Source organism: Myxine glutinosa, chromosome 14 (assembly GCF_964187855.1).
Source record: "Myxine glutinosa chromosome 14, kmMyxGlut1.1, whole genome shotgun sequence".
NCBI classification, from domain to species: domain Eukaryota; kingdom Metazoa; phylum Chordata; class Myxini; order Myxiniformes; family Myxinidae; genus Myxine; species Myxine glutinosa.
In genome coordinates this window covers 35,857,318-35,882,888 of record NC_136274.1, presented here as the reverse complement: position 1 = coordinate 35,882,888, position 25,571 = coordinate 35,857,318, and the positions used below count along the sequence as shown (strand labels likewise).

Below are 25,571 nucleotides of genomic sequence, written 5' to 3'. Positions count from 1 at the left end.
ATATTTACAACAATTTACACATTTACCAATTCGTCACTACCGTCACGTCCTCCCCATATTTCCCCTATACCAAATTCGTCTTCACTCCCACTAATCCAAAATTTGCCATCACCAATTCATCATCAATCCCTCTAAAGGAGGAAGAGATGGAACAACAAGCACAATGTCACACCCACGTCATGATGCATCTTACCATCCAAACATTTGCACAACAATAATAAAACCAACACATGGCATGGTGTGGAGCTTTGTCACCTCAGGTGAGTGGATGTAGATGGTGTGAGGAGATTTCAATCCTATCTACCTTCGAAATGACATTAACACACTTTACACGACCCGGGGTCTTTCCCTGCCAAACCATTGGCCAACTTACTCTATGCGGTTTTAAGAACCAAATTCCCATTGACCAAACTGTGGTGCTTCATCAATTTGGGGTCTCGCTCCCCCGATTCAACTCCCTGTGCCCTTGCACAATTTCAGGACTGGGTCGTGTGGCTCTCCCAGCAGGTCTACCCACCTGCACACCTCCACCACTGTAGTTGCCTCCGAGCTTACCTGCTCCTCACCTAACCTATCTAACTGGGGAAGGCCCTCTGGCGCTCTCCCCACTCGGTGCCCTCTGGCACTGGGCTACCCGGATCCGTCCTCCCGATCCTCGGGCCCCATCCACAACTCTACCGGCTCCCAGAGCCCACCTGCGGCCTCACCTGGCCGACATCCTCACAGTGGTGGAGTGCCCATTTAACTACACACACACTAACAGGCCACATGCCCAGCCATTTCCACGTCACTAATGCACCCATCCAAACACCATTCTTCCACCACGCACCACAGATGCCAATATCCAACCACAATTTACCTACTCCCCCTACCTAACTCTTAAACTACCCTCCCCAGGCATTCGTGATGGGGTCCATCCTCCCCATCCACTGCCTTCGCACCATCCACTCCACTCCACAGTTTCCACCATACTCACTCCACGACCATCCATTCCATACTCCATGTATTCCAGACCATTTATTCCACACGACCATGCTCCCCTGGGTTTGCACACCTGTGCCATCACTCGTACACCTGGTGCTTCCTGCACCCTCCTTCCTCCAGGACCATTCGCTCACTCAACACACAATCACCTTTTCACAATACACTTCTGAATACACTTTTACACACACACACGGCATCATCTGACCTACCTGCTAAAACTCGCGCTTCCCCGTCTTCCCTTTAAACTAAGCACATCGCACGTCATTATCATCCAACTACCCTCTCTATGTCCCCACTACCTGTCCAAAGTCACTACTTAACCTTACCGTTACCTATGGTCAATCTCTAGATCCCTACACACTTTATCCTAACCCTCCCGGGCTAATTTTCACTGCCATACCCCATAAAACTATAGCTCCTTTGCCCCTGCTGTGAGGGATGACAGAGTTGCCATCCCATCACATCGGGTATCTCCCACTACAAATTTTGCTCATCCAATTCCAGTCAATCAAAATTTTCCAATCACAAATTCCCTATCCCTACCAAATGTCCTTTAACTGGAGCCTCGGTGCGTCTTCACATGCTCAGAACTTGGCTTCGCCAAGTCGAGCAATGAATGCGGGTGGTTCGTTGCCGGCGGTTGGATCCGTCCGGCATTCGGTGCAGGGAAGGAGACATACGTGGCCGAGATTCCACGCACCATCTCGGCACGGAGCCGTCCGATGCCCCATTCTCGGCCGGCCGGAACGCCACGACCACAAGGGGTCGCCGTGCCGACCTTTCTTACCTTCCCTTGAACCGGGCCGCCCGCTCCGCTGAGCGGAGCACGGATGCGACCGTTCAGAGCGCAGCCCGGCGCGATTCGCGCACGGCGGTTCTTTTGAAACCGCCGTGGTTACGATCCTCGCTGGTTCCCGCTGCACATAAAGCCCGGCACGAACCGCGGGCTCGCTTCAGCTAACCGTCGGTCTAACTGCTAACCCGGTTATCGTCGATGCTTCACCTGCATGCCCACACCACGCGTTCCGTTCCTTATTCACGCATCCAGGTGTCTCCATACACTTTGTTATTGCACCTTCTTCTACACAACGCCCAGGTACACTCATTCCGCTCACCGACTTCGTCACACACCTGACCACCGCACACCTTGGCACACACTCGTCGTTCACACACCTTATCAACACACCTCCTCGCGCCCACTCCTCGGTCACACCCTCTGTGACAACCACGGGTGTGCACTCACCTGCACACCCAATCACGTGCTTTCCTACTAACTCCAGTGTGCATTCCCACACGCGCTCGACCATTCCAGGTGTGCATCCTTTCGTTCCAGGTGTACATCCTTCCTCACCTGCTACAACCAACTCGTGCCCCGTGTCACTCTCACTACTCTTACCACCACACTCGGTCGCGCATTCACCCTTACTCTCGACAGCGCACTCTGTAAGCATGCACTCCTCTGTTACACACCTTTCTCGCGCATCCTCTTGCGCACACTCTCCCGTTACGTCCTCCGTAACACTCACCACAGGTCTGCACTCTTTCGTTACATCCTCTGTAACACTCCCCATAACGCGCTTCCATGTGCCCCCCCGCACACGCGCCAACACCAACTCACTCTCGACAGCACACTCACTCCTCGGCGCGCACTTTTTCCTCACACACCCCATAGTCGGACCTCCTCACACACCTCCTCCTTCACACTCTGTACCTGTCGCACACCTCACCATTGGTCCCTCCCGAACACCCGGGTCTACACCAACCCCCAAGCCGACTGAATCTCCCCTCACACCATATACATTTCCGAGTATATCGCCACTCACCTCGGCACCTCGTCGTCGCTCCTCTTCCGCCACCTGCAAACTCTTTATTTGGTAGTGAGCACATCATCATGATTTGAACACAGACCTTGTACATATTCCATCACCTCCTCCTTTATCTCTCTCTTAGTTTCCCTCCGTCTCTTCTTAATTTCACTCACCCCTTCTTCCACATCCTCTAATTTCTGCTTCACCTCTTTTATTTCCCGGTGCGCCCCCTCAATTTCGTCCTCTAAGGCCACCTTGATAGTTTCTATGAGCGTCCTCACCTCCCGTTCTTCCGTCTCCATTACTTCTGTTACCTCGTCCAACCTCTTTGTCAACCCCTCATATACCATCTGACATTCCCTCTTTGTTGCTACCAGTTCCTCTTTTATCTCTTTCTGTGTCGCCTTCAACCCCACGATTACCGCAGTGTTCTTCTCCACCTGCTCCCCTAATTCCTTTTGTCCCACCGTCAGCTGTTCTACTTCCCTCAGATCTTCTATGCCCCCCTGTACACTCATTACCTAGCTATGCTATGCTAGTACCTAGCCATACTATTTCTCACCTCTTTCTCCATACGCTCCTCACCTCGCTTTACCTCTTCGCGTACTCCCGAGACCTCCTCGCTCACACTTCGTCTGATCTCCTCCCCCATTTCTCCCATCTCTTTGGTAGATGCTACCCTCATCTGCTCCAAATCATTCCTCTGGGCATCCAATTTTGTTTCTAACCCGATTTTCACCTCCTCTATCTTATCTCCCATTTGTTTAATTTCCCGGGCCGATTGCTCCCCTATTTCCCTCAATTTGCCTTCCATGGTGTTTTCTAGCCCCCCCTAACCCATTCTTCACCCCTTCCATCTGGTTCTCCTGGGCAGCCATTCTGTTTTCCAACCCCGTTAACCCCTCCTTCATTTCTTTCATCCCGTTCTCTAACCCCTCAAATTTGTTGTCTAAACCCTCAAATTTATTGTCTAAACCCTCAAATTTATTGTCTAACCGTTCACTGGTACCCCTTGCTTCGTCCCTCATTCTGCTTTCCATCCCTTCGATTTGGTTTCCCAACCCCCTGTTCTCTTCCATGAGGGCCCGCATTTGCAGCATGAATAGGCCCCAGTCCATTGGCGGCGCTGCTACGGTCACGGGCGCAGCGACATTTGGTGCTGCTGCAACCACGTGCGCGAGGGCGCCATCTTGTGTACCTGATACCCCCTCAACCACATCCTCATTTCTCTCCTCCTCCCTCTCCCCCATATACATTTCCCTGGGGTCCTGGGTTGATTCTAACCCCTCTTCTAACTCTATCCCCACCGGCATCCGATCGCCTTGACCATCCATGGCACGATTTTAAATTTAGGATGTCAAATAAAATTGTGGGCCACTCGTAATTTGAGCGCGCTAAGCGCGCTTCAGGTCCGAATCCGACACTCCTGACACCAATTGTTGCGGATCTCTCCGTCGGCCTCTTTTCCCCTTAAGAAGGGGGGATCAATCCCCTTGTCCGCGACTGACCGACGTGAGTCCTGGGGGTCCCAACGCTCCTCCCGGTCGGGAGCAGCCAGGGTATTTGGTCTACAAAAAGTCCCAAGGACCTGAGTGCCACTCCTGACCGCGAGCAGGGGAGGGACTCCCGCTCGAACCCCGGTTTTAGATGTTATTTGCCGAGCGGTGTTAGCAACACGACGTTCGAGCCATTACCAAGGACTAAACCCGATTCTTAACGTTGGCCAAATCGTGCCACAGGTATTCAATGGGGAAAAGACAAGGACGAAACGGATGTGAAGAAGAAGAACGAAGGTAGGAGATACAAATATAATTTATTACTATTATTTACACAATGAAAGCAACCAAGGAAGAGGAAAGATAACGAAAGTAATTTACAGAAGAAGAAGAAGACACAGTGCAAATATTAGCTTACCTATGGCAGTCTTACTTAACCCCAGGGACAAGACAAAAGACAGACTACGAGCACACTTACACGGGGGATGATGACAGGAATGGCAGGAGGTGGATGGCTGGAGGGAGAGGAAGGTTCAGCTGGAACCGGAGCACGGTCGGGCCGGGAGCGAGCAGCCGCCGCCCTTTCTCGATCGGCACGTTCAGCAGCCGCCGTTCCTTCGTGGCCACGGTCGAAACTGCCGTCAAAGCCCCGAAGCTGTGGTCGTTCAAAGCTGCGATGGTTCCAAAGCTGCATGGTTGATTCAAAGCTGCGTGGTTGATTCAAAGCTGCGTGGTCGATTCAAAGCTGCGTGGTGGAGTCAAAGCTCATCTCTCTTGTGGGGGCGTTGCGGGACGGGCTCGCTCTCTGACGCATCTCCCCGTAATCCTTCCCCACACACTTTTATAAGGCCCGTCGCGATCAAGCCGCGCCACGCCCATGATGGTGTCTCACCAGCCCTGATTGGCTGGTGGGGGCTCGCTGGGCTCCACCTTCTCATGACGAGTGGAGGGCAACGCCCTTCTTCCCCGAGACGGAGCACATGGCCAATGGCGGCAAATGCTGAAAACCGCCCGACGCAGTTGGCAACGGAGGCTTTGGGAATGGGGGCTTTGGGAATGGAAGGGAGCTACCTTATGTCATCTGGTGCAATGCAGTGTCAACTAGTGGGAACAGAGCCTTCAACTACATAGAATAAGGAGATAACTACTGCAAAAGGGAAATCTATGATTTGCTACGTGATTGTATATGGACTAACTAAGGGACGACCTTTGACCTTTACACACAACACGGAGGGTGATATTTTCACACAAAAAAAACACAATTCTCAAATCCACAACAATATATTGATACTTCAAAAAGTGCTGTATTCCATTACAAATGAAAAAATGAACATTTTCATATAATTTTTGATCAAACATTGCTAATTTCCATTAGAAATGGTGATTTTCAATTATCAAAATTGCTGCCAATTTAATGATTTACCAATCATTTTGCATTCAAAATAGGCCCTATTCATGTGAGCAAACTTTAAATTGAACTGTGAAAAATGTGGGCTCAAATTGTGGAGAATATTTTTCTCTTTCTGTTGATCTATCTTCTAAGATTTTTATGATTCTACATCACGAGTTATTACAAGTTTTGTCAAAACTCCACATAATGCGGAGTCCGGTGTCAATTGATGGGTTAAACACACAAAGGGATATAAATGAATTAACATTTTTTAAAAATAATTAATTCCATCCCATATAGACATAATGGATGTAGCATGGAGATTTTTATTCTTCAAACGAAAGAAGTGAAACCCAGCAATTCAACGGCCCTCGTTTGGGATGACTGAATGTGAAAAAAACAAAAGCTTAATATACTGTAAATGAAAAATAATGGCCCAATGAAATTCCAACAAATCTAATCAATACCGTGTACCTACATTTGTGTAACAGGGACAGGATTTGCAAGTGACTAAACAATGAATGAAACTCGGGAACATAAACCCGTCTCTAATAGCAGAAAGTTGCATGCACGCATAGACTTGATATGTAACTCTATGCCTGCACGCTTGAACGCACGCGCGCGTGCTCTTGACGTCGGGCTCCAACATGGCGCCTATTATCGAGTTGGCCAAACTCTGTGTATAAAGGGCTCTGGTGACTGTGCCCCCACCCCCACCCTGAGGTAATTTGCCCCTGGAAGCCGGTGGTCTCTGGAAATTGGAAACCTGTCGGTGGGGGTGGGGTCTGTTTGGGCGCTTTGAGGTATAGAGACCCCTGGCGACCCTGAGGAGCCTGGTGCTGAGAACTTACCCGGCGGGACAACAGTTAAGGAGCTATTTGGCTGTCACGGGGCCGAGAATTGAAGGGGGGGACGGGGGGGGGGGGAAAGAAGTCGTAAGTCGGGTGACTTGTTTTTGAACTGCGGGCACCACAGCCTGAAGCGTCCCCACCATCTTGCTTGTACGGTACCTCCCCACTGCCTAGGTACCTCCCCGCTGCCTAGTTGAGGATCACACATGTGTGTTGTGAGTTATGACATTTAAGCCATGGTCTTTCTGGGGGGTTGGAATGAGTGTTTTTGATAATTAAAATATGTGTGACTGAGTATTGGGGTTTGGGTGAGTGAATGGGGGAGGATCCACCGATGCATGTCACTCGCCTGTATCACAAGAACAGGGCCCACGGCAATTTGGGAAAATTGGGATGGCTCTGCAGGTAACGTTGGATATTGTGGCATCCACCGGAGGACGTAGTCTTTGGAGGGACCCAGGGTTTGTACAAATGTTTTTGAAGTTCTTGAATTTTTATTAAGGTGTTGTGGTTAAGGTAGATCTTGTGTGTTGACCCTTTTTCTACCCGCCCCAGGACTTGACAGAGGATTCCAAGAGTTGTAAATATTTGTATTGTTGCTTAAGGGGTGTAGGATGGTAAGGAGAACAGGTAAGTTAGCTACGGCTCGCTTCCCACAGCCCCGCCTAATTTATTTCATAGGCTAATTAAGTGTGAGTCGGTAGGTGTTAAGGCTGGAATGGTAACGCCTGCAGTGAACCTTGCAGGAGCTACAGTTCTGGCAGGGGGCGGGGGGGGGGGGGGTACTGTGTTAAGTTTGAGGGGGTAGGTGATAAAATACCTTAGTCGAGGTAGAATTGTATTGGGTAGTGCTCCATCTGTCGCAAAGAAGATGAATCCTTCCTGTAATTAAGTCAGGCCCAAATGTCGTGTAAGTGTATATTTGTCTCCATGCGAGTGTGGAGCTATGCTAATTAGTTAGGGTATAAGGAATAATTCCCTGTATGTAAATTGCCTCGGTGGTTTTCCCTTTGTTCCCTATGACACATGCAACACCAGCCATGCGATCAGCACCTAAAATTAAATAAAGCAATCACCGACGATGCCAAGACACCACTAACACCACAGAGTCGAATCTTCTCGATGGGCGCCAAGGGTGGTCGTGAGGCCATGCCCTGAAGAACGATTGGGTAAAGAACGATGGGGTGAGCGTGTGGCGCTTGTTGATTGGTGAGAGTGTGATGTCAGAAAGAACATTCTAGCGCCAGGAGTAAAAAGGCAAAGCGCCGCTATACTCTCTCTCTTCTGCGCTGGCTTTCATGACGAGCAGTCACAGTTATACTCTCTCTCTCCTCTGCGCTGGCTTTCATGACGAGCAGCCACAGTTATACTCTCTCTCTTATCCTGGGTTCGTGACAAGCAGTCGATTTGCATTCCCGGTCTCTCTTTTGTTCGGGGCTTGGTGGTCGCGTTCACTCGCTCTCCCAATGCGGGGCTTCAAGCGAGCAGATGGATATTTTCCACTCGTTGGTGCTGGCTTTGTGACGACGCCCAAGTGACATCTGCACAGGTAAGGACCTCGCTGCCCTCCACTACCCCCGCACATGTCACTACCGCCATAGTTGGGTATATGCCTCGGAGGTAAAGCTCGGTCGGCCATCCGTCATGTTCACTACAGGGTAGACATGCGACAAAATATCTATATATATATATATATATACTAGCTTGGCTCGGCGCGCTGCGCTCGCCTCACCACGCGTCGTTACAGAGGAGCGGGCTTGTTTTAACTGAGGGTAATGACTGTCCCTGAGTTGATGTGTTATCATGATTTACACCAATCGTTATACAAACAATTTTTTTGTACAAATTTATTTGTAGTGTTTGTGATATTACATTTTTTTATAAGCAATTTAGGTTGAAAAATATATATAAGTTCAAAAAAGAACCCCTCAGCACATACATACGGGAGGGGTAGGTGCAGACTGGAAGTTTGGAACGATTACACCTCACCACCACGTAATTCAAAACCACCACCACGTTATAAGAAACACTTCACAACCATGGAAACAAAAGTTTCAGGGAGTAGTTCAATGACAACACAGACACTGTCCAGATATATAGATATATAGATAAATGACTGTACCTGAGTTGTTGTGTTGCCATGATTTACACCAATCATAATACAAACAATTATTTTGCACAAATGTATTTGTTGTTTTTGTGATATTACATTTTTATCGGCAATTTAGGTTGAAGATTTAGGTTGAATTATTTTTTTTTCAAGAAAGAACCCCTCTGCACATACATAGGGGAGGGGAAGGTGCAGACTGGAAGTTTGGGACGATTACACCTCACCACCACGTAATTCAAAACACCTCACCACCATGTAATTCAAAACACCTCACCACCACATAATTCAAAACACCTCACCACCGAGTAATTCAAAACACCTCACCACCACGTAATTCAAAACACCTCACCACCACGTAATTCAAAACACCTCACCACCAAGTAATTCAAAACACCTCACCACCAAGTAATTCAAAACACCTCACCACCACATAATTCAAAACACCTCACCACCAAGTAATTCAAAACACCTCACCACCATGTAATTCAAAACACCTCACCACCAAGTAATTCAAAACACCTCATCACCAACTAATTCAAAACACCTCACCACCACCACATAATTAAAAACACCTCACCACCACGTAATTATAAATACCTCACCACCACGTGATTTTAAAACACCTCACCACCAAGTAATTCAAAACACCTCACCACCACGTAATTCAAAACACCTCATCACCAAGTAATTCAAAACACCTCACCACCACATAATTAAAAACACCTCACCACCACATAATTCAAAATACCTCACCACCACGTGATTCAAAACCACCACAACGTTATTAAAAACACTTCACAACCACGGAAACAAAAGTTTGAGGGAGTCGTTAAGTGACAACACAGACACTGCCCAGATGTGTCGATATATAGATAAATGACTGTACCCGAGTTGCCGTTTTGTCATGGTTTAAACCAATCATAATTCAAACAATTATTTTGCACAAACGTATTTGTAATATACGTGATATCACATTTTATAAACAATTGAAGTTGAAAAAAAAAAAAATCCCAAATAAAATTCCCCCCCCAAAAAAAAAAACATTTGGAAATTTTTTCCAAAAAAATACCCTTAGGACATACCGACGGGAGAGATATGTGCACACCAGACGTTTGGTACGATTTCACAAAAGTTGGAGGGAGTAGTTCAGTGACAAGACAAGACAACACAGACACTGCACAGATATATATCTGCACAGTCTGGCCACTCTGCCATAAAGCCCAGATCGGTGGAGTGTTGGCTTTGGTGCTGGTGATGGTTGTCCTTCTGGAAGTTTCTCCCATCTCCACACAGGATCTCTGGAGTTCAGCCAGAGTGACCATCGGGTTCTTGGTCACCTCTCTTACCAAGGCCCTTCTCCCCCGATTGCTCAGTTTGGCCGGGCGGCCAGCTCTGGGAAAAGGTCCTGGTTGTTCCAAACTTCTTCCATTCAAGAATTATGGAGGCCACTGTGCTCTTGAGAACCTTCAATGCAGCAGAGATTTTTTATGTAGGCTTCCCCAGATCTGTGCCTCGACACAATCCTGTCTCTGAGCTCTGCAGGCAGTTCCTTCGACCTCATGGCTTGGTTTTTGCTCTGATACGCATTGTCAGCTGTGAGACCTTATATAGACAGGTGTGTGCCTTTCCAAATCATGTCCAATCAATTGAATTTACCACAGGTGGACTCCAATCAAGGTGTAGAACATCTGAAAGATGATCAAGAGAAATGGGAGGCACCTGAGATAAATTTCAAGTGTCATAGCAAAGGGTATGAATACTTATGTCAATGTGATATTTCAGTTTTTTATTTTTAATAAATTTGCAAAACTTTCTATAAATACTGTTTTCTCTTTGTCATTATGGGGTATTGAGTGTAGATTGATGAGGGGAAAAATGAATTTAAACGATTTCAGCATGAGGCTGCAACATAACAAAATGTGAAAAAAGTGAAGGGGTCTGAATACTTTATGAATGCACTGTGTATATATATATATATATATGCCATTGTCTGTTGGTCGTCTATCTCTCTTTAACTCTGTGTAGCTTTCTTTCTTTGTTCCTTATGCATGGCCACATCTTTTAAGTTACAAACTCCAAACTTGAGGAAAAAATACAACTTTGTGTGGGGGGTAACATATCATAACAGGCTGCGGCCTGATGAGGCGGCATGGGGGAGGAGGGGAAGAGGGAGAGGGGCAGGGAGCATAATTCTCTATGTAAATATGTACCGTGTAGTGCCACCTGGTGATAGTGGCAGAGGGTATTACAATTTCTTTTTTTTACCTGGGCAATGCTGAGGTTAAAGCACTCTTCGTACCGGTAAATTTGTCCTTTCCTTCCCCCCCTCCTTCTCCCCTTCCTCTCCCTTTCCCTCACCCACCCTCACTCCTACCTCTCCCACTCCCTCTAGCCTCCTCCCCAGGTAACGCAGGGTACTTCAGCTAGTAGCACATAAATGACAATTGTTGTTTTCCCGCAGATTATATTCTTCCCATCGGGATGGAGTCTGGGTACTTTCGAGACACGCAGATCCATTCCTCATCTGCCATTTCACCTGGATTTGATGGTATCAAGTGTCGCTTGAATAACCTGTTGGGTCATTGGACACCTGCCAGCACATCTGACAGCTATCTGCTTCTAGATTTTGAGAAAACAATTGTAATAAGACGTATTGACATCCAGGGTTCTGCACCATTAGCCAACGTGACCCCAAGCTGGGTTCGAACCTTGCATATTGATATTCGAATCCAGTTGGGACCCTGGATCAGAGTTCATCAAAACTTACTGGTAAATCATGCACACTTGGACTCTGGAGGATTTCGATGAAAAGTTTTATGAAAAACAATGTCCTGCTGTGATACTACGTAGTAATTTGGCCTTGTCCATAAATTAATGGATTTTACCAAAATGGATGTATTTCATGGCATTCCTATGCATAATGAACACATCTCGGCATGCAAATGGCCAATATGCACTGTGACCTTTCTGAAACCTCCTCCTTTCTGGATGACAGACAACCCTCTCTTAAAACTCCCCCCTTCTCTCTTCTAAGGCCTCACCTGGAGACTACAGAAGATTCCATATACAAGTCCTTAACTTTAACCCCTAGCTATTTATTGGACAATGCATCACCTTTCATACAATGCACATTTAAACAGTACAATTCTTCACCTAACATTGATCCTTACCTATTTATTGCAGTGTGGGTTTACACCAAAGAGGGTACCCTTTCATCCTTGAACATGCCAACATCCAGGCATGGCTGGGATGGTACCATTCTCTTGGACTTGAGCCACAGCATTAGAGTTGCTACAATAAGCCTAGTCATCACTATTGAGCAACTGAGCACTCTGGTTGACCCTAAAGTTTTGCCATTGTTACTGGACTTCATCAGGGGGTGTGCACTGACCCCCACACTTTTCAGCACTTGGATGGACTGGATTCTGCGGATGGTGTCGGAGCGATAAAGCTGTGGTGCATCGTCTGGGAATGCAAGATGTCTAAACTTGATTTTTGCCGATTATGCAGGCATCTTTGTGGAGACTCTGGACATCCTTACGGGGTACGTGGGCCCTCGAGGAATTGAATGAGGAGTCAAGAGCCACTGCTATTATGGGTCTCCAGGGTCCAGACTAAGATCCAGGCTTTCAATGACATATTGGATGCTGCTATCTTGACCTGTTTGTGGCAGTACATTGAGGTCACAAAGAGATTCACTTACCTTGGCAAAGATATTCATGTCTCCACATATTGTGAACTAGAAGTCGATATGAGTCTGGGTCAGGCCTGGGGAGTCATGAATTCACTGGACCATGGGGTACCTTTGCAGGAGGATGAAAATCCGAGTCTGGAAGTCCTTGATGTTTCCACTCTTGCTCTACGGATGTCAGACTTGGATTCTGACCAAGGATCTGAGACAATGACCTAACTCCTTCAGTACCAGGTCTCTTTGGAGTATCATTGGCTACCACTGGTTTGACTCTGTCTAACAATCATTTGCTGAGAGAGACTCAGATGAGATTTGTTACCTGTATAGTCCGTGAGCGTCACTGCGGCTGTACGGATATGTGGATCGTTTTTCCTGGTGCTGATCCAGCTCACCAGATTCTCTCAGCGAGGGAGCGTAGTGAGTGGAGGGAGTCAATGTGCCGACCATGTTACTTGTGGTTGCAGCAGGTTGATCAGTATCTCGAGTAGATAGAGATTTTCCGGGCATCTGCCTGAGGGATAGCCAGAAGGAGGCCTCTGGAGTACAGGTGGAAAGTGGATGTGGTGGCATGCTCCTACACCTGACCTGCCCTTTGTCCCGTGATTTCAAATATGGCACTCGATAGAGTACATACAGTGCCTTTAAGAAGTATTCACACTACTTGACTTTTTCACATTTTGATGTTACAGCCTAAATTTAAAATGGATTCGATTGAGATTTTTTTTTTCTCACTGATCCTACACATGATACCCCATAATGTCAAAATGGAAGTTTTCTTTCAGAATGTTTTATAAATCAATTAAATATGAAAAGCTTAAATGTCTTGAGTCAATAACTATTCAACCCTTTTCCTATGACACATCAAACTGATCTCAGGTGCATCCAATTTCCTTTGATCATCCTTGAGATGTCTCCACAACTTGATTGGAGTCCACCTGTCGCCAATCAAATTGATTGGACATTATTTAAAAAGAAATACACCTTCGTATATAAGGTACCACCATTTGACAGTGCATGTCAGAGCAGAAACTCTACCAGGAAGTCCAAGGAACTGTCCGTAGAACTCCGAGATATAATTGTGAGGAGGCATAGAACTGGGGAAGGGTATAAAACAATTTCTAGAGTGTTGAAAGTTCCCAATAGCACAGTGAGATCCATCATTAGGAAATGTAAAGAATATGGAACGACCCAGACTTCCTAGAGCTGGCCGTCCTACCAAAGTGAGCAACCAGGAAGAACCCAAAAACCATTCTGACAGAACTACAGAATTCCTTGGCTGAGATGGGAGAACCTGCTGGAAGGACAATAGTCTCTGCAGCACTTCACAAATCTAGGCTTTATGGGAGAGTGGCCAGACGGAAGCCACTCCTGAGAAAAGGCACATCACAGCAGGCTTTAAGTTTGCTAAAAGGCACGTTAAAGACTCAGAGGATGAGGTAAACATTCTGTGGTCTGATGAGACAAAAACGGAACTATTTGGCATGAATGCAAAGCGCTACATCTGGTGAAAACCGAGCACAGCTCATCACCTATCTAATACCATCCATACCGTGAAGCATGGTGGTGGCAGCATCATGCTATGGGGATGCTTCACAGCGGCAGGGACTGGGAGATTTGTAAGGATAGAGGGAACAATGAATACAGAGAATACAGAGAAAATTTCCAAATACAGAGAAATCCTTGAGGAGAACCTGCTTCAGAGTGGAAAAGAACTGAGACTGCGGCCAAGATTTACATTCCAACAGGACAATGACACTCAGCATACAGCCAAAGTCACACTGGAATGGCTTCAGAACAGGCATGTGAAAGTCCTTGAGTGACCCAGCCAAAGCCCAGATTTGAATCCCATTGAGAATCTGTGGAAAGACTTGAAAATTGCTGTTCATCGACTCTCCCCATCAACTTCACAGAGCTTGAACAAATCGACAATGATGAATGGGAGAAACTCCCCAAATCCAGAAGTGCAAAGCTGATACAGACATACCTCAGAAGACTCGAAGTGGTAATCGCTGCCAGAGGCGCTTATACGAAGTATTGACTCAGGAGGTTGAATACTTTTGTAAATTAGACATTTCTGAATTTCATTTTTAATTATTTTGTAAAGATTTCTAAAAAAAATCCACGTTGACATTATGGGATATTTTGTGCAGATCAGTGACAAAAAAATCTCACTTTAATCAATTTCAAATTCAGGCTGTAACAGAACAAAATGTGAAAAAGGCAAGGGGCGTGAATACTTTCTGAAGGCACTGTGCCTCTGCCAAATGCCAAAATGAACAGTTTATGTTTTGTATCCCACTGATAGGTCAGATCTAGATCAGAACCTGAACCAAAATCGAATTGGCTTGTTCTTGTCACCTAACCAACTAATCCAACAAGTTTTGTCATAATCGGTCCACAACCTTTTGAGATATGCTGCTCACAGACAGACAAACAGGGGTGAAAACACAACATTAGGAGGCTAAAGTGAAAATTGCATCAACAACAATCAAGTGTGTGTGTGTGTGTGTGTGTGTGTGTGTGTGTGTGTGTGTGCATATTTTGGAATGTTTGAATATCTGACCCCCCTACCACATCGTCTCCATGATCATCCTCCTTCCTCTTCCATCTCAAACGTTTATTCTACCTCTGTTCTCCCACAGCGTTTAAAAAATGTAAATACGACCCCTCCGCTCCCCACTCAACTCCTTCCTCAAGTAGATTTCTGAAAACTTTGCAAAAGACTCCAAGGTTTCATGCTGTAAATTTTTCTTAATTTTGCAAAAATTCACTGCAGTAACGGTTTTGTTTCCATCACTGATCCACGTTGTTTTCTTTGCTGCTATTTCAAGGCAAATGTTGATGCAAACTCAACTGTTCACATCATCTTCTATCAAGAGCTGCTGTGCTCCGCATTGAAACTGATACCTGCTACTTGGAGAAACAGAATCGCCATACGTCTGGAACTTTATACAACATTATTGTGGGTGGGGATGGTGAACGTCAAGGTGTATAACGAGAGAAGGACTATGCAAATAAAAATTCCATCACCCTCCAAAGACTTATCCTGCTCTGTCTTGAGGCCGGGTGACGGCTCCGCATACATCCTTGGACCTTCGTTCTGCCCGTCCATATTTGCTCTACCGAACATCAACTCATCAATGACTTATAATACTAATCTTCGTATTATTCACACGTACCCTTACTATGGAATCTTCGAGCTACACTTTACGGTGAACACCTCAAACACGCAGACAGATAAAAGTCAGATGGTCACAGTGAAAGCCTGCCCAATGGCCATAGCTCATGTTTACAGCAATATGATCAATATGTATGTCTCAGAAGACCTACTGCTCTCTGTAGGTTTGGAAAACCTGTGTGATGAGATTCCAAATCGGGAATACCAATGGAGTGTCTTTAATGTGACGAACAACAAAGCTTCTGGAAATATTGTTTCTACCTGGGCCGATGCGTACTTTCCATCCAGATATTTCAAGCCGGGAGACTACATGGTGAGGGTTCTTTTAGGTTCTGAAGAACTCATAGGGGTGTCCACAGTAGTTGTGCTGCAAGTTCATCCATCCCCGCTAGTAATATCGATTCATGGTGGTGAAAGAAGAACCATAGGCAATGTATTAGATGTAGTCGTGGATGGTAAAGGTCAGTCGTATGATCCGGATATGGAAGTTAAAAGCAACCAGGATATCAACTTATCCTGGGAATGCTTTGTTTTACATCCTGCAAATCAGTTCCAACCACTTTGTGGAGGTCACGTGACTCCAGGAGGGGACTTCGTCCTGCCTCATGATGTGTTGCAAGCAGAATCGTTGTTGCTGGTCACTGGGACTGGATCCAAAGGTGAAAGGATCTCCAACGTTAGCCAATACCTGCACGTGGTGAACGGACAGCCAGCGGATATCTCCATTCGGTAAGAAAATCAATTGTTTCACAGTGGACAAATTACACGACTATTTCAGATACTTTCAATAACACAATACAGTAGTTACCTATCACAGTATTGCACCAAAAAATGTAGTTGGTGTACAAAGATTAACTATGTACCTACAGGGTAGTCTGAAAGTCGCTTTACCCCCTCTCAGTAAGACATTCGTTCTTAAACTTTTAATATACAGTACAGGATATTTATTTGGTGCAGTACTTACTATAATTAATCAGCCATTGTATCTGTGTAAGCTCCATCATTCTCATTACACCACTGAATTCGTCACCAGGTCCTCTTAGACATCTCGTGCAGCATTTGTGGAGTCACGTGCGCGAAAAAGGTACAAGGCCTACTTGGTGGGCACGGTAGAGGAGTCGAGAAGGTTTTCCAAAGTGTCCCGCAAATGCTGTCCTCACTTGAGCAATTGTTTGGCTCGTGTGTTTGCCATTACATTGTTTTTTTCTATACAAGATCGAGGCTCGTGGCAGAGCTAACATTAATCACAATTAAAATAAAACGGACACACAAAACATACAATAAAGGGAGCGGGAGACAAGATGGGAACAGACAGGGAAGCACACAAGTACAACAGCAGAGAACAGGGACAACGGAAGATCTGTGGGAGGGAGAGGGCTTGGGGGGAGGAGGCATGGGAAGGCGGGGGGGGGGGGGGGTGGGAGAGGTATAAAACACATGGACACTGCTAGAACTTCCAGGAATGAAGTCGGTATTTCAAAAAAGTGGATCTGGGGGTGAATTAGCGGGGGTAGAAAAGATCAAGGTTTTGGATGGGGGAAGATAAGAGATGGTGGTGAACAGCTGTTTTAAAGACCTGGAGGGAGGAGTGGGATTGAAGAGAGTGAGGGAGTTTGTTCCAGAGGTGGGAGTAAAGAGGAATGAAGGAGTGAAGGTGAGCAGAGAGTCTTGATTTTAGCAGAGAGTCTTGTGTGACCTGTAGGAATATTTGGGGGACAGAGCACAGACAGAGCAGGGGGGGGGGGGGGGGGCGAGGCCGGAGAGGAGTCGGTAGAGACAGAAAGACCACCGACCTGCCTGCGGTGAGTGAGTGAAAGGCCCTCAGAATCAACTTCATGGTGGGAGATTCGAATGATTCTGAATGCTTTGGTTTTGCACCAAAACCCAAGCAACTAACTGCTCCACGACACAAACAAGTTGTGTCCGCCATGCCGTCTAACTTCCTACAGACTACCGCGTCAGTGAGTCAGTGAGTCAGTTTTGCTGTATACTACAGCAGGGGAGGCCGGAGGGGAGGTGTGAGGAATGCAACAGGGGTAAAGCGACTTTCAGGCCACACTGTAGAAATGCGCCACCATCTTGTTGATTCAGATGACCTTTCGGAAGAGTTCGATTTTACTTGTGCTCAATGTCGTCTGCATTACAGAATGATTGACTGAAGTAATTTGGAATGTTTTCTACCCCTAACCCTAACAACTCAGACCCCACACATCATTCTCCATTGTCTAAAATAAATAATGCATCTGCTTCCCAAATCACCTACTGACATGAACATCGACATACATGACCAAACACTCTCCGCAACAGCAATACGACACGCACAGTGACATGGCAACATGTACCGACCGGTATTCTGCTCGCAGGTGCATAGATAACTGTTGGGAGTCCAGCAGAACATCACACGAAGTGAAGCTCCAAATGGAGTGTGGGAATTGCAGAAGAGACGTAGTTACCGAGTATACTTGGCAACTGCTGGAGGGAGGCAAAGAAGAGAACATACTTATCCAGGCCCACACTTCAACAGGTATGCTTTTCCTGAAAAAAACCAAAAAACACTGAATGATTGTCCAACCATCTGGGCTATTTATACCCAACTGAGGTTCAATCCCAAACTACAGACTTGGCATTTAATATGGAATTTTTTTTTTTTCTTGACTTGAGTTTACTTTCTTAACTCAGTATATCAATCTGGTGAATTTCTTTTACACTTTGGTGATTTATTTGTTAAAAGAACCATGTCACTGATTGTCTGTCGCAGCAAGAAGTCAACAACAGGATTATATCACAGGTGGCGGGTCAAAATGTACGGACAGGTGCATTTGACAATTGGCTTCACAGTCGGGTATACAAGGGTTGTTGCGTTCTGTATTAGTGGAAAACAACTGCTGCACGTCTCCAAAAGTTATTGCCGCTTCCTCTGGAGATGGTCCGTCAACTCGACAATGCTGTTTGTCATGGAGTGGTGGCCTTACGAAATTACGGCATGAAACAGCGTGCTATTGCTCGGCAGTATGGCATCACTCAAGGTCAGGTGTCAAAGATCCTGAAACGAAATGCTCAGAGGGGTGTCCCTACTCCAATACCGAGGCCAGGACGTCCCCGCAGAACCTCAAGGAGGGATGATCGCCAGCTGCACCGGTTAGTCCGCAATGGCCGTACCAAGTCAGCTAATCGGCTTAGGGCTGAGTGGCAGCAACTGACAAATGTGCCTGTATCCAGAAGGCTAGTCAACCAACGACTGGTTCAAGCAGGCTATCATGCCAGGCGTCCCCTGAGAAAGCCACGCCTGACCAGACAACACTGCCAGCGCCGATTGCAGTGGGCCAGAGAGCACCGTCAATGGCAGCAAGGACACTGGAATCACGTGATCTTCAGTGACGAGTCTAGATTTCTGGTCTATCGTCAAGATGGCCGTGTCCGAGTGCACAGACAAGTGCATGAAGCCTACAACAATGATTGTATAGTGTCAAGAGTCCAAGCTGGAGGTGGTGGGGTGACCGTTTGAGCTGCTTTTCATGCAGGGGGCAAAACTGACCTGGTTGTTCTGAATGGAAACCTGAACCAGTTCAAGTACAGGGCCATTTTGGAAGAAACATTGCTTCCATTTGCTCGTGCAGCCTTTCGAGGAAACTTTGTCTTCCAAGATGACAATGCACGGCCTCATCGTGCTCGCATGATCCAACACTTTCTTGCTGACCATGGTGTAGAGCATATGGAGTGGCCTGCCATGTCCCCGGATATGAATCCGATAGAGAACTTGTGGGCAGAATTAACGCGTCAAATCGACCACTTGGACCAGCAGCCGACCTCTGTGCATGAATTGCAGCAGGCTATTGTCACTGCATGGCAAGTGATTCCTGTCCAAACCTTGGCAAATCTCATGAACAGCATGCCTCAATGTGTACGTGCTCTCCTGAATGCTCGTGGGGGTTACACGAAGTACTGAACTGTAATTTTACTGTCCGTAATCCCAGTCGTAATTTAACTTTTGTTTTTGTTTAAAACATTTTTGGCTAATGTGCAAAATAAAGAGATATTTCTGGAAAACGTACAGAAGTTTAACACAGTACTGACCATGAATTGAGTTCGATATCAGTTTACATCACTTTCAAGGATCAATTTATTTGTTTCGAAATGTCAAATGTGGTTTTTTGTTTCTTTTAAAGGTCACATTAACAAAATCTAGAATAATTTCAACATAATTCCAATGAACTTTTGGTTCTAAGACATCTTGAAAAGTAAGTTCACCGCCACAAAAAAAAAATTCCATATTAAATGCCAAGTCTGTATTTTGGGGCCTAACACTTGTTTTATTTTTATCGTCATAGTTGGTTAACTTCGGCATTGATATGTTTGCCTTGAAGGTCACACTTTGTAAACTTTTCATTAATAATAATAACTACAGGAAATGTACTGACAACTATATTGCTGGTCATAGGTAATATCTATGCCTACAAAACCTGTGTGCACAGAGAATCTGTTGGTACTTGTGTTGTATTAAAACAAAAATATATTGTACATATACTTGTGTATACCAAGCCTGGTGTTGGCTGAGCGGTTAGGGTGCCGGCTTGGGATCCTAGATCCTGGGTTTGAATCCCGGTCGATCGCTGAATTAACACAAGGGGGGTTGACTCAGCCTGTCATCCTTCCGAGGTCGGCAAATTGAGTACCAGCTCACTGGTAATTCCCTGTGTGTCGCAAGAGGCGACCAACAGGGTTGGCGCCAGGAAGAGCATCCGGCCATAAAACATTGCTTCAAAAAGGGGACCACGGTGCCCAAAAAAGGCCAATCCCTGCTCTGTGGGGAAAAATGGCCTCTAATGGTGGGGTTTTTTAAAAATATACATATACTTGTGTATACCATGTGCTTATTACCCTATCTCTCTGGAAGGATCAACAGGAAAGTCTTCTTTGATTTGCATTTTTTGTTTTGTAAACAATGGGAAACCGTATATCAAAAATGGCCTTTAAAAACAGACATCGACCGACTGCGCATCCTGTGACGGACCAATAAATTTGCCTTTGTGCAAGGCAGGTTGGGATCACTCCAGGTGTTACAGTTACGATCTACCATATAAAACACAATGTGAGGTTGTGTGTTTGTACAGATGTCTGTCCCCCTTCATAAGGGTAGGTTTTAAGGGCCAAACTTTTAACACGAATGTATATTTATATTACAGTCTATTTTTGTGGATAAAACAAACTCGAAAAACATTTTCCACAACAGAGTAATTATCGTTTTTTAAAATAACAATATATACAAGGTGCAGGGAGGTGAAATTTGCTGCACATGATGTGCAAAGCACCAGCGTAAAACGAGTGTTCATTTACGTCCGTAGGATGTTATAAATAAAAAAAGATATAAGCACTCCTGACACTAGGCCGAGGCTTCAGCCTTTGGCACGCTCAGGAGGCTGCACCATCAAATAAACTGTTCCAACCCATCATTTTCTTTCAATCCGACTGCTCAATGATGTTACTAGTTTCTATATGCAACTACCAATTCCTTCCTTAATGGCGAGCTCGTCTTCACCAGTAACGGGCACTACTTCGAGTCGGCTTCTTCATCATTGCAGACTGCCTTTTGCTCCTATTTCGGCCAAACTCTAACTCTCAGATGCACTACAGCTTGAGAATGGCCTTGGGTACAACTGAAATAAAATGTACACAGGAAGGCATTCGACAAGCTTACCTCGAGATAGATTACTAAATTGGTGTCGGTGGGTACAAGGATTGGGTCACTTATGAGTACATGTGCAGGATGCAAGGCCAACATCCATCAAGTGTATTAAAAATGATAATTATTTTTAGTCGTTTTTTTGTGTAATCAGATGGCTTTTTTAATTATCAAATTTCAGGTGTCAATTTAGAGGGCCTGGCCATCCTCCCTGGGCTCCTTCAACAGAACAAAACGTACGTGGTTGTAGGGACTGCCACCACTACCGGTCAGCCGAAGGCTACTGCGGTGTACAACCTGCGGACTGGTGTCCTACCTTATGGGGGCAAATGTCACAGCAATCCAATCTCAGGTATGCATGATATTGTGGAAAAGGCATTCTATTCATCAGAAGAGGTGTAAAACTCAGATAAGGTTCAAAGTCTGCAGATATCTCAATATTGTAGAAACCACAGGGGCACAGGCCATCAGAAATGTATCCATTAGGTACGCACAGTATGGAATGTGCTCCCCTTTCTCTCCACACTCAGCCTCCGACTTGCTGTACCTTTCCACCTTCTCATGACCCTCATCGCAGACACCGACAATTCCACCAAAATCACCTGCCCTGTTGAACTCAATCAAATGACAATATGCGGTCACAGCCTCATCATGTAGATCTCTGGGAAAACTAACTGTCACTCTTGATTGGCCACCACCTCCCAATCTCCTGCTGCCACCAACAAACCTACTTCCCTTCTCCTACTTCCTGCTACCTTCCAGCCTGGCCCTCCCAAACATTTTCCTCTCCCATCTCTACTTAGTCTTCTGCCCAATAAACACTATATGAAATCAAGCTCAGTTACAGTTTGTGGAAAGAATAGAGCCACTGACTGCTAAAAGCAGGGCCAGCCGCTGTAATACTAACCGCAGCATCACTCAGCTTACAAATGCTTTAGAAACTTTTTATCATCACACACATACTAAAATACGCCATTTGTGTCTGTCTGGTGCATTTTTGACGCCAATACATTCCGTTGTTACTTATCCAATCTCAACCAAACTTGACAGGATGACCAAGGGTTACATAATGAAGGTTGTAGCGCATTCATTTGCCCCCCTCCCCAAGGGAGTTTTCTCCCCCGAGCGGGTTTTCCCCGCCATTGCCGTCAATGGGGTTGCGTGTTGAGGTGTATATCCATATTAAGTTAGCTTTAGCGTGGTGTTTTTCCAAGGCCGCTTCGAATAACAAAACTAACGATGATAGCGTAATATTATTGTTATTACAAAACAATATTAATACCAATAATATTCCACCTCCCCAAGGGGTTTTTCCGGTGAGTTAACGTATATAAATAGCTTATCATGGCGTTTCCGTGGGAGCAACGGTCTCTACCAGACGTAATGAATATTATAAACCACAAACACATATGATTAGCTTTAGAAACAGTCGCTAATGCTGTTTATAACACAAAATTAAGAAATTTGGAGGAATCCCGACATACGTGAGGTAAGTTTTACCTACAGAACTGAACGAAGATCTACTGTACTCTAGGTACCCCGTAAGTGTTGGGTTAATAGCATGACTCTTCCTGGCGCTAACATGGCGTTTTTCGTAGCGAACTTCTGAAACTCGCTCTTGCTGTTTAACACGAAACTGAAAGGGAGGAAGTCCAGGGTGCGCTCATTTACCAAGCAGCTAGCTAGCACTTGCCAAGCCAGCGGTTCCTTAACGGTTTTGAATGCAGTGCTTGCTCGAATGCTTAAACCACTTGGCAATCTCTCCACAAGAAACTTGGTAAATGAACACACACCCAATGTTCTTGAGACCCGACCATAGAGAGACTGTAATCTATATACCCCAAAGAGGAATGACGCTTTCTGCCCCTCCCGTACTTAGCGGGTGTACTAGTTAGCAAAATTCCGTATTCTTGTAACCATCAGTCGTACGTTATAAGCCTGGCCAACAGGTTTCTGAATGACTTGTGCCAAAAGCGTTCCATGTGAGACCCCACAACAAGGTGGAAATTGGGGCCGCAAAATGGAGTCGTTGGTGTGTGTGTGTGTGTGCCCTGTATGCTTTTCCATTGCAACTGTGGCTCTTATTGCACAAATCTTGCAAATTCCCAGTTGAAATCCATTTTTTGCACCTCTGGTGTCCAAAATAAACTCTTCAGGTGGTTGTGTTTTTGTAAGTCATCATTTGGGAAGTCTTCATACTTTTGAACATTATGTTTCTAAACATTACTGTTTGTCTTCAATCTCCAATACCGGAAGCAGTTAGAAAGGAAGTTACCTTTTTCTTTTTTTTTGTATACAAGATCGAGGCTCGTGTAAGAGCTAGCATTGATCACAAAAAAGACAAATTGACACATAAAACATAAAACATATGATAAAGGGAGCGGGAGAACAAGATGGAGAGCAGGGACATCAGGAGATCTGTGGGAGGGAGAGGGCTTGGTGGGAGGAGGCGTGGGGCCCCCCTGTCCAGGTACAGGGGGGCCTGGGGGTAGGTGGGAGAGGTAAAAAACACATGGACACTGCTAGGACTTCCAGGAAAGAAGTCGGTATTTCAAAAAAGTGGATCTTGGGTGAATTAATTGGGGTAGAAAAGATCAAGGTTTTGGATGGGGGAAGATAAGAGATGGTGGTGAACAGCTGTTTTAAAGACCTGGAGGGAGGAGAGGGATTGAAGAGAGTGGGGGAGTGTGTTCCAGAGGCGAGAGAAAAGAAGAATGAAAGAGTGAAGGTGAGCAGAGAGTCTTGATTTTGGCAGTTTAACCATAAGAGGGTTGCTGGCAGATCTTGTGTGACCTGTAGGAATATTTGGAGGACAGATCACAGATAGAGATGGGGAGGTGAGGCCGGAGAGGAGTCGGTAGAAGACAGAAAGACCACCAACCTGCCTGCGGTTTCTGTCACTTCTGAAATACGATTGCGTCAAATAACGAGGAGAGAAAGTCCTAGAAGTGTAGGATTTGTGGTAGTTTTGTAGCAAAGAGGAGAAAGTAAAAAGAGGAGGCAAAATGTCAAGAGGTATCATGAGGTATGATGAGTGAAGTCTTAGCAAAACATGCATCTCTCATTGCCATCATTGACAAAACATGCATCCTCTGTTGTCTACCTGTCATCAGGTACTGCAGGCTCGACCGACTTCACCTTCCAATGCGCCCGGTGGATGTACCAAGCTACATCGGCCGACCATGACACGGAACCAGGAATGTTCATCATCAGAGCCGAAACAAAGGACACCAGGTACATTTTCAGCAACAGAAACAGTGAAATAACTTCAGACATCATCCTGCCAACTGGAGATCCCGCGAATAACCACAACCTCGTCGTGCATATTGACGTCTGCAACTCATTTTACGAATGCACGCAGGTGGATGTCCAGGTGCAGGTAAGATGTTTTCCTTGGAAATTTTTTTTTTGATTTGCCAAATATTTACAGTATTGTGTGACTCATTCATTCCCGTTTTTGAGAGAGGTAGCTAGATGCCAACGCGCATTATTGACCGTATGTTAATACTCTGTTGAGATCTGTCTGTTGGTACGCTTGATGTTTTTCTAACATGGTGAGCGGGTCCGCAGACTTTTCCTCCACCTGCAAATATGTCCCTCTCGAAGGACATAGCTTCTCCAAATGGAACGTTACAGGTGACGAAGAGGAGAAATCCTGTGGTTGCCCGAGGAGCCGTACAAGTGTACACATCTTTACTTTCTCTTTTGAACAAAAGCGACACAGATAGTGTAAGCATTTAAAAATCCGTTTATAGTCTTGAAAAACTGACCTTGGAGGCCATTCTATGTATTATGGTCTGAAAATTGACCCCTTGCCCTCTACTGTTCGATATCCATTCCGCGCATATGATGGAACATCTCCCTTACCTCTATGATTCCTCTTATTCATTCCCACCCCCAATTCAACGATCGACCGGCGTTCGAACCCAGGATCCTAGGATCCCAAGCCGGCACCCTAACCCTAACAACCCTAACCCTAACAACCCTAACCCTAACAACCCTAACCCTAACAACCCTAACCCTAACAACCCTAACCCTAACAACCCTAACCCTAACCATAACAACCCTAACCCTAACAACCCTAACCCTAACAACCCTAACCCTAACAACCCTAACCCTAACAACCCTAACCCTAACAACCCTAACCCTAACAACCCTAACCCTAACAACCCTAACCCTAACAACCCTAACCCTAACCATAACAACCCTAACCCTAACAACCCTAACCCTAACAACCCTATTCCTAACCCTAACAACCCTAACAACCCTAACCCTAACCCTAACCCCAACCACTAAGCCAACACCAGGCTAGTGAAATTAGGATACAGGTTAGGCCACAATTATTAAGGGTACAGGTTTTTTTTTTACCTGTGTATGTCCCAC

General features: G+C 45.7%; 1 protein-coding gene across 1 annotated transcript in view; it reads left to right on the top strand.

Moving 5' to 3' along the window:
• The first annotated feature begins 11,088 nt into the window (after positions 1 to 11,088).
• The window catches only part of LOC137439622 (polycystin family receptor for egg jelly-like), a 100,226-nt gene continuing 85,743 nt past the window's right edge, over positions 11,089 to 25,571 (top strand). The window contains exons 1-6 of the mRNA XM_068135554.2: positions 11,089 to 11,408; positions 15,162 to 16,237; positions 17,872 to 18,032; positions 21,370 to 21,540; positions 24,302 to 24,567; positions 24,759 to 24,917. Coding sequence (XP_067991655.2) covers positions 11,121 to 11,408; positions 15,162 to 16,237; positions 17,872 to 18,032; positions 21,370 to 21,540; positions 24,302 to 24,567; positions 24,759 to 24,917 — 2,121 coding nt within the window. The 5' untranslated portion in view covers positions 11,089 to 11,120. The remainder of the gene's footprint in view (positions 11,409 to 15,161; positions 16,238 to 17,871; positions 18,033 to 21,369; positions 21,541 to 24,301; positions 24,568 to 24,758; positions 24,918 to 25,571) is intronic.